We start from the raw sequence: 10,343 nt of genomic DNA on the forward strand, positions 1-10,343 counted from the left end.
GGGTGGGCATGGACGCTGGCCAGGTCTGGGCAACGCTGGGCAGCAGCTCATCACAGGTTCATCACAGCAGCCTTTCCTGCCCAATTATTACTTTATCTCCCATCTGCATCTTCCTTCAGGCTCTTCCCACCCCCCTCAATTTTCTGTTTTGCTTAAACCTTAGGAAGGGGATGTTTGCCAGGTGCAGAGAACCACAGGCTTGGAGTCAGCGGCACAGACAGAGACAAATGCTGCAGCAGCCTCTGTGCTCCAGGGAGAGCCCCAGAGAACAGGCAGCGGCCCTACCTGCACCTCATGCCGGCCTGGGGACGCAGGAAGTGCCCTCTGGCCTGCATGGCCCCTGTCCTCCTTGCTGGCCCTGGGAATGGGGACTTCACGGCAGGATTCTCTGAGGCCCTTGCAGTAATTGCCTGGGTTCAGACTCCCTCCTGGGTTGGGGCAGGGCTGATCCTGGTTTGTTAATTAGGTGACTCTGCCCTAACCAAATAAGGCAACAGCCCTGGTGGCAGCCCATGGTTAAAGCAGCTCTGTGAAGCTCCCTGCAGCCGCCACAGCCCAGTTCAGTCCCCAGCCTGGCACAGCAGCCCTCTCCTGTCTCACCTGCTGCTCCCCCCAGCAGTGTATTTCAGTAGATCTGCCTGTTCTGTTCCCCACTGTCTCTGTGAATCCCTTCAGCCAGCTCACTCCCTCTCTCCCTCCTACACTCTGGCTTAGACACCAGTTCTTACATACATAAATAAATTTAAATCTTTAAAAAATATATAGGATGACACATTTAATTTAAGGAGCACCACCCGGCTGTGGAGAGGAAGGTCAGGGTGTGGCACTGCCACTGACCCAAAGCAACGCCTCATGCTCGCCTCACTGCATTCAGGAAAGGTGTCTTTAAAGCTGATGTGGGCTTGGTTGCCTCCCTCCCCTGCACCGCTCACCTGCAGGCTAACAGGGTGACTGTCCTGGAGGGGACACGGGCACTCTGGGCTGCCTGCACTGCCCCTCCCATCCCGCTGACCACATGGTCATCCCGCTGAGGGTCCACCTCATGATCCTTTGAGGTTCAGCTCTCCTGCCCAGCCTGGCTTCTGATCACCAGCAGCGGTGAGCACTTGGTGCCCCTGGCACCGATGACTGTCTTGGGCATTAGTGCACAGGTGTGGCACATGAGCTGGAGACTTCCAGCTCCAAGTCTGCCCCTGCCAGTTTGCTATAATCTTGGGCAGGTTTCCCACATGCAGACCAGGAGCAGGAGCAATTTCCCGGGCTTACTGACACCCAGAAACAATGTGTCCCAGTGCTCAGAAGGGAGTCTGTGTAGCAAGCACTCAGCAGACAGCAAGCTCCCTCTTTTGCCTGTCACCCCAATGTGGGGAGATACTTTTTTTTTTTTTAAGATTTATGCATACAGAACTGGGGTACAGCCAGAGGTGTGGTGGGTGAGAAAATTCTCCGGAGACAGAGCAGAGAGCAGAACAGGCTGATGTACTGAAACAAGTTGCTGAGGGTCAGGACAGGTCTGACACCATTTGGATCAACTCATTGGCTGGGGATACAACTCATGCTGCAGTGGCTGCAGATAGCTTCATAGTGCTGCGCCTTAACCCACTGCGCCACCGGGGAGCCACTGCGCCACCAGGGAGGGCCCTGGGGTGAGATGCTTTTAAGGGCAGAGACCTGCCTGCCTTGGACTTCCTTCTATATCCCACCACAGCCTGGACAGAGAGCTCCTCAATGAATGCGAGACGGATCAGCTCCCTGTGGTAGGCTAGAATGATACGTGCTATCATATCATGTGAGGTTCGGGTCCTTTCCTATACCCATGGGCCTTGGCGAAGGGAGGGAACTCAGGGTGCATCACAGATGGTGCCACAAGGTGCAGGAAACACACACACTCTCACACACATCCATGCACACACACAGGGTTTGTCCCAGAACTCCCAACAGAGCATGGGCCAGGGAGAGTCTGTCTGTTCCTTATGCTCAGCCTCTTAGATCATTAGCCTGTAGCTTTTACTCTGTCAAGTATCCCCTCTCTGACCCATGGTGGCACATTTATTTCCCTTCGTTTACATGTAAATTTCCCCTCCTCTCACAGACTAAGAATCTGATGAAACAAGAGGTTCATCTGGAAAAAGGACAGTGTAGGGGCCTCGTTGGTGGCACAAGGAGTTAAGTCTCAGTATTATGAAAATATCTGCAGCCACTGCAGCACAGAGTTTGATCCCTAGCCCCGGAGCTGACCCACATGGCACAGCAGACCTCTCCTGTCTTGCCAGCTACTCCCTCAACAGTGTATTTCCGTCAATCCGCCTGTTCTGTTCCCCACCCTGTCTCTGGTGAATCCTTTCACCCCCCCCTCCAACACTTCTGGCCTATACCCCAGTTCTGGCATGCATACAAATACATTTAAAAAAAAAAAAAAAGAAAAGAAAAAGGACAGTGTGTTCCCCTAGGCTGGAACACCATTTCAGCATCTCTGTCTCTCCCACCTGGCTGTTCAGGAGTGGATTCCTTCTCTTTTGAGGCAGGTCTCTAGGCAGCAAGATGCTTTGCAAGACCCAGAGAAATGCTAGACAAGTGTTTGGCTTAACGCTACCAGCTCCACCCACTGCTGAGACACAGAGTCGCTCAAATATTTGTGCTCCATTTCATCCGGTGGAGTAGCTGTGGGCATGGGCAAGCCCTGCCCCTGTGGACAGCTGTTTCACACAGATTACAAGGTGGGCCGAGCGTCACTTGGGCCCTATTGGGTTATCACCAGCTGCAGAAGTAGCTTACAGCACAGGGGTGCTTGGTCCTGGCTCAGAGTGCTGGGAAGGCAGGGGGCTAGCTCCGAGGGCTTTCACTGTGGGCGAGGCAGCGGTCAGCTCCAGCTGCCCTTGCCCAGGCCAGGGTATCCAGGGTGCCCAGACACTCTCTGGCTCCTCTGTGGAGTCTGATCTCCCAAGACTATCTTTGTTGTAAACTTTTTTTTTTTAATTACCAAAAGCAATATATGCTTAGGTGTCATGTCTGCTTTTAGATGTTGCTGCTCTTTCTGGGCTGCCTATAATTCCAGCAGACAAAGAGGAAAAGCAGTGGGTACACACTGCCTCCAGAACCTTCCACACAGGGCTTGCTGTACTCCAAGCCGGGACCCTATTGTTTGGCAGCTGACCGAGAGAACACTGATTTTTACACTCGTGCTCTCTGGGATAAAGTGAAGTGGAAAGAAAAACAATTGTGTTTCTATCACATCCACTCACAACACTGACACTTTCAAATCCCAGTTCACGAAGGGAACAGATTTAACAGGGGCCCCTCCCTCCTGCTGCAGCCCATCTGACTGGAAGGTCGGTCTGACAAGCCACGCTTCAGACTCACCCAACTTCCTACTGCAGCCCAGTCTACTGCACTGTTTCTTTTGGCGTCTCTTACAAAGCGCTACAAATCTTCCCTAAAATACCCAGCGTGTGAAAGGCAATTGTACATATATGAGCAAGTAACACATGTAGCAGAAGTGACTCGCATGGAATTACTACACACACACACACACACACACACACACACACACACAGGCGCGTTTTCAGAGCATGCACAGCGCGGCATGAAACAATGGTTTAGTATCCGACTTGAACTCTTGTTCTCTAGGATCAGTCTCCACTCCCCGCCAAAATGAGCACAAACAATGACAGCACAAAAGAGGGTAAAAATAAGGGGACCCACCAGAAGGAAAGGACTTTTTGGCTTACCTGCGTGGGTCATGCACTTCCACAGAAAACTTCTTTTCTCTGAAATACAGATTTTCCAGCTGTCTCCATTGGAATATCTGGACAAAAAAACCAATGCAGTTTAAATTCAGGGGAGTCTGGTTCCAGGCTGCAGTCCTCTCTCTGGCTGAACTTGTACAGCTGGCAGTTTCCTTATCAAAGCGGAGAGAATCCTCTTGCCAGCTTCTCTGCCTCTTACTACTACTTCCACCACCTACGCGAGCTTCACACACACTCACAAAACACACACACACACACACACACACGCACGCACGCACTCACACAACACACGCTGCTCTCCAGTTCAAACTCAGGCACCGTGGGTGTGGGTTTTCCTGCAGGATTCTTATCCGGAACAAAACAAGTTCTTTTCAAGTTGTTCCCCTCTGGCCGGCCTTTGTTGAAGTCTCTAAGCCCGTTCCCAGCTCCGCAGGCTCTTCCCTCTGAGGAGGGGAGCGCCGGGAGCCGCGCGGCCAGAGGGCGGCGGGGTGGGAGAGAGGCGGCGGCCGAGGCGCAGGGGAAGGCAGAGGCCGCCGGCTGCGGGAGTGCTGAACCAGCTTCCTCCCCTCGGGTGCTGAAGTGGGAAGGCGGTCAAATTCCCAGCCCCCGCAGGGACTGCACTTCCTGCCCGCTAATGTGTGAGCGCGCTGGCTCGGGGCTGATTCGCGAAGGCTCGCAGGCTCCCTCGCGCAGGGCGGGGTTGCTGACCTTATTTCAGGCCAGGCAACTCCTGATAACAAAGTGAGCCTGTCCCGAGCTGGGCTACTTCTGCTGCTCAAAGAATATCCAGAGCCAGGCTGGCTGCGGGACGCGACTGCCAGAGGCTGGCTGCAGGGGCTTTTGGGGTGGGCGTAGAGGTGGGGTGGGGGGCAGAGGCGGGGTCAAGGCACCCCGAAAGGGAGGGTGAGAGGGCTCCTGCCGCCGCCCTTGGGGCAACCTGCGAGCTGCGAAGGGAGGCTGACCACAACATTTGGGAGTAATTGGGGCTTCAGCATTGCTCTGGGAAGGAGGTTCCTCTCGTAAGATGAAAAAGTTAATCTTCTGGAAAACGTCAGGTTAAAGTTACGCATGCATATGCCTTATATTTAAATGTGTTATTTAGTACTTGGAAACCCCATGCCTTCAATATACTTAAGTTTTGAGTTTATTTTGCCCAAGGAAGGATAAAACAGGAGTCCCGTTGTCCCTCTCTCGACCTGGGGACTGGCCGGTTCCTCACTAGGGTCTTCCCTTTCTGGTCCAGCAGCACTGAAGCAGTCTCATGGGGACCCTCTTGGAATCTGAATCTGCCTCCTTAAGGGTGTGATGACAAATACACTACCTACCCCTCTTTTCCCAGGACACTGCTAGGGGGCCTGGCTGAAAGGTGGCACCCCCTTGTCAGAGTGGGCTAGAGTAAAAATCTTTATAGAATGGCTGCATTCTTTCATTCTCGCAACCTGCTTGGCAGAATTTTAGGATTTTTTTTTGTCTGTGTGTAACAGGGAGGAGGACTAGTTCTAATGAAAGAGCTCCCTACTCCCCACAGCTTAAAGTATACTTCACTTTGTAGCCCCAAAAGTTGTATTTTTCTTTCTTCTGTGGGTTCTGTTCCAAGGGAGCACAGAGACATACATTCTAAGGAAACAAGTGACCCAAAGCCCTCTGCTCAATTCAGCCTAGTGTTGGGTCACAGGTAAACTACTACCCAAATCACAGGCCTGACAATCCCATTTCTATCCATGTGCCTCAAAGCCAAATCCCTCAACAAAACACCCCTACTTTCTCTGACACTCAAATACTTATAGACCTTTAACCTGAACTCGGCCACAAATACCAGAACTAACAGATTTCCCAGGCACAGACATCCTCTTTGTATGTAACACACAGAACAGAGTAGCCAGGCACACATGTCCAAGTCTAGGTTCCCCTACTTCTGATCTGTCTGACCATGGCAGTGGGTTATGTTTTCTTCAGCCTCAATTTTTCCACCTGTAAAATGGCTCCCTCTCCCATGCAGCTCAGGGAAGCAACAGACCCCCTCAGCAGCACAGACACAAAGCGTGCACAGTGAACCTAGGGCTTACTGTGATTCCTGATGGGCCTCACTTCTCCAAAAGCTTGACAAACCAGAGATGAGTGCCACAACAGCCAAAATCAGTCTTTCCTTAAATTTCCTAGCGCAAGCCCTGATAGTGGGGATAGTGGGTTTAAAACAGTAAAGTTTGATTATTTGCAGGATAGAATTCCTTAAGGAAACACTCAGGATTATTCCCTGGGCCTTCTCTCTTTTCCCTTTCCTCTAAAGGAGAAAGTGTCGGAGGACAGCTGCTAGGAGTGAGGCAGTGAGGCCCTGAGGCCCTGAGCCCCCTGGCTACCTTCATGGTGTGGGAACTGAACTTAGAAGGGCCTGGCTTGGTTTAAAGCTCTGCTGTCTCCATCTTGAAATTCTCAGTATGTCTTCATCAAAGGGCCCCAAAACTGTTGCCAGGCCCTTGGTCCCTGCTGATGCTCCAGGGCTGGGAAACACTTGGGCTAAGATGAGGTGGTCTTAGGAGGAAAGAAGCCCTGCCCCCAGCCCTGCCCCCAGCCCTGCCCCCAGCCCTGCCCCCAGCCCTGCCAATGGTGCCCTGAGAGGCTCAGCCCTCTGTGTGATGCCCCTCCCATCTGGTGAGGAACCCCAGAGCAAAGGCTCTGAAGGGTTACTTCCCTGGCAACTCCTCCCTCCTTGCAAAACACAACACCAACCGAGACTTCCCTGTAAGTGCTCCCGGATGCTGCTTGGCGTGGAGAGCCTTGCAGCTGCCAACCAGCCCAAACAAAGCCATCTGGCTCTGCCACAACCTTGTCCTGTGAACCCTGGCGGCCCTGCTCCCGGGCATCTCCCTGGGATGATGTACTGTCTGCACACATTTCCTAACAGGGCGCAGAGCTCTAGCTTTCCCTGATGTCTGCTCCACGCAGATTTTCTTTTTATTTGGCAAAGGAAGTACTGCGGAGGGAGGCTGGAGTGAGGTAAATGGATGGATGGCTTCAGGATAGGGTCATTCCTGTGGGATGTCAGCATGGGCCCAGAACTGAAAACGAGGTGTCCATGTGGGAACAGTGACCTGATCCTTTTCGCTTAGGGGGGGCACGAGGGTCACCGGTATTAAAGCAGTCAGATGGCCCCGGGCGGTGAACTGCTGGCCACTGGGGCCATCACCCCTGACCAGACAAATACTTCGCCTCTTCATGGGAGGCTGGGTGTTCTGCCTTGGCATCCTGTGCCCTACAGCTCAGAGGCCCAGCAAGCTACACCCTGCAGTCCCAGGCTGGTAGAGCAAAAACAAAGGACACTTGACCTTGCCAAACAGGGCGCACTGGGCTTCCGGGCAGGGTGCAGGTTTGGGGGCAGCCCCTCGGGGCTGTGCCTCTGCATCCCTGACTCCAGAGTTTTGTTGCAGTTGGTATCGGTTCACCAGCAGGAACAGACGTCCAGGGGCTTGCTCATCAGACACAGTGAGCACGGGCTGGGCAAGCTCTCTCTGGGTTTTGTGTGACTCTTCTGGCCAATTATGTCCAAGTAGCTAATTAAAAGCTAAAATATATGGGTCTATTGATAATCAAAGGATTTATTAATTAACAGCTATTAAATCAAGGCCTTTCTAATGCACTTCATCTGTGCATCTTTGAAAGGCTCTGCAAACTTCTCTTTGATCTTTTAGCATCCCCCAACAAGAGTGAGTGGTGAATTTTCCTTTTGGGGGAAACTGCCAAAGGCCACACAAGTCAGTGAAGGAGCCAGAAATAGAAGTCAAGGGCACCTGGCCCATTACTCCAGCCTCTAACTATGTTCCCTTCCACATGGGTCCACCAATTAGTGGGAACACTTCACACTCACCAATTGGTGGTTAACTTTATGAGTGGAATGATTTTTATAAATAAGCAACTATGTGACTATAAGTAGAAAGATAAAACCGAATCTGTTTAGTCCTGTACAATGGCTTTTCGTCTCTTTCATGAAGTAAATAAGAACAAGTATTACTTCTTCCTCTTCTTAGAGAAATCCTGGGTTCCTCTGAAATCCTAGAAATTCCTCAGTATTCCAGAGTTGTCAATCAAGAACCAGCAACAATAATCACAATTAAGAGAAAGTCTTAATTATCTGGGCTGGGCTCACCTTGGGGGAACCATGTCTGGAACTGGAGGTGGACCTTACGTCTCACCTAGCCCAGCCTGCAGTTCCTAGTACTCACGGGTCCTCCCTCTCCCCTCTCTGGGCCTCAGTGTCCTGATGTTTAAAACAGGCGATGGCAAATGTTTATCCAAGGAGAGCAAGGCAGAGTGGCTAATAAATCCTGCCTTTGAGCCCTGAGTGTAAGCGGGTGCATTAGTGAGTAATTAAGAGGGAACTGGCTGCTTACTGGATCCTACTAGCTGGTCTGCTGGCTCCCTGCATCGTGAGTACAGCTGAAGGGCAGGGGCAGAAAAGGACTCAAGTCCCCTTATCCCGCCCTGCAGGGCCTTGACGCCAGGGCACTTCCTCTGGAGCAAGTGTTTACTGAGCACTGGTACAGCCTATGGGTGGTGGGTGAGCTCTTGGAATGATGCGGAAATAAAAGCTGGAGAGGAAGCCTGTTCTAGTGGCTCAGATTCTTGACCAGGACTTCAGGGAGCCTTGTCTTCCTCTGCTCCCTGAAGATGAGTCACCAAGCCTCTTAATGACCTCCTTTGAGTAACTTCCTGCTTCTCCTAGAGGGGCCATTAGAAGGTATCCCAGCGGCCAGTGTCCTGGCCTCCCCCATCCGCAGATAAAACAAGTCCAGTGGAGAGAGGCTGAGAGACTGGCAGAGGTTAAGTAAGTAATGGATGTTGGGACCCACTCTGTGACCTCTGTCCTGAGCTCTACCACACCAGCACTCTCCCATGATGAGCGAGAGCTAAGCTGTGGTTAAGTAAATGATCATTTCTTCAAAGGCTCCTGGCAGTTAAATGATGCCACATGCCATCCAAACTTGGACAGGGAGTGCTCTTTTAGGAGAAATTAGACTCATGGCCAGGAATGGGCTACAGCACACACAAACTAAAACACATCCTTAGTTCGTTGCTGTTCTGTTCTCCTAATCTCTAGGTGCACTGATAGGTCTAGGCAATAAAAGTCAGCTGCTATGCATCTTCAGGGCTGCAGAAGGAAAGGAGACACTGAAGCCCGATGGATGGAGTTTAGTTAAAATGGGAGCTCACCAGAGAAAGCCCAACCCTGTGAGCTCAGTTTGATCAGGGGTGTCCAGATGAGGCTGTTCTGGAGGAACCATCCCAGGAACAACATAAGCAGGTGTATGTCGTGAGATGAGTTGACTCTTTGGCAGAGGATTTTTAAATTACCAGTTGCATAAACACTATATTTTACATTATACTGGGAGAAGCCAGACCCGGGGGTTTTTGGCAATGGCTAATCCTCATTTCCTTTCTAGTCATTCAAGTAGTGTTGTCCACTTTGGGCCAACCTGGGCTAATAGCAACAAGGGAGGACAAGATGTCTTGTGCTTGTTTATATTTGCAAAGAGCTTAAGATCTAGCTGGGAAGATGAGACATACACAAAACAGACTTAATATATGATACAGTAATTAGCTTTTTGATGAATTTAGAATCATTTGAAGTTTATATTGGGCTTTTAAAATTTCTATGAATATATGTCTCGTGCTTGCCTCAGAGAATCAATATTCATGACCATCATTTATTCTTCATCACTTTGGTTCGTTATTTTTAATGAACTCTCCTTGGATGTCTAGAGGCCTGTTATAATCCTGACTTTGTAAATCTCTAACCTTAGCTTTCTTTTCTGTAAGAGGTATGGGGTGGGGGCTGATGTATGTATGTGTGCTGTCACTCCACTGTATGCCTCAGTTGAAGATCAACACTGTACATCCTCGGAATGTCACACTACCAGCCTTTTGACTTCTACCTATGAGGATTTCTACATACAGAGTAGCCCTGAGTGATGCATGGATTCCCCTGGCTGTGTATTTTTGGCAACTCAGCTTCTTAGTGTTTTAAGTTTTCTCATCTTTGAAATACTACTACTAACAACACTAGTTTTTCACAGGGTTGCTGTCTTAGTGAATTTATACATATAAAGTGCTTAAAATGGTGCTCAAAGAGCACTGCAAAGAGATACAACGGAACAAACTGTGAATTGTGAATTCAATGAATTGTGCTGGGAAAACTGGGGAGCTACATGCAAAAAATGAAACTAGATCACTACCTCTCACTATACACAAAAATCAACTTGAAGTGGATTAAAGACCTAGACATAAGAACAGAAACCATACAATACCTGGAAGCAAAGATGGGTCAAATACTACACGACGAACACTTCAGTAATATCTTTGAAGATAGAGCACCCAATGCAACGATAGTGAAGGCAAGGATAAATAGATGGGACTACATCAAGTTAAAGCGCTTCTGTACAGCAAAAGAGACATTACAAAAACAGACATTACACTGATTGGGAAAAAATTTTCTCACACAAAACTAGCGATAAAGGATTGATCGAAGATATAGAGAATTGATGAAACTCAACAAAAATAAACAACCCTGTCAAAAAATGGGCAGAAGAGCTAAAAGACACTTCT

The 10,343-nt window shown here is 50.0% G+C and overlaps 1 protein-coding gene across 2 annotated transcripts in view; it reads right to left on the bottom strand.

Annotated features, from left to right (window-relative positions):
* The window catches only part of FRMD4A (FERM domain containing 4A), a 402,633-nt gene that overhangs the window by 47,759 nt on the left and 344,531 nt on the right, over positions 1-10,343 (bottom strand). For both annotated transcript variants that reach the window (XM_012731291.1, XM_012731292.1), the window contains exon 12: positions 3,729-3,805. In XM_012731291.1, the coding sequence (XP_012586745.1) occupies positions 3,729-3,805 (77 nt within the window). The remainder of the gene's footprint in view (positions 1-3,728; positions 3,806-10,343) is intronic.

Source organism: Condylura cristata, unplaced genomic scaffold (assembly GCF_000260355.1).
Source record: "Condylura cristata isolate star-nosed mole 26May11 unplaced genomic scaffold, ConCri1.0 scaffold00030, whole genome shotgun sequence".
In the NCBI taxonomy this organism is placed as follows: Eukaryota; Metazoa; Chordata; class Mammalia; order Eulipotyphla; family Talpidae; genus Condylura; species Condylura cristata.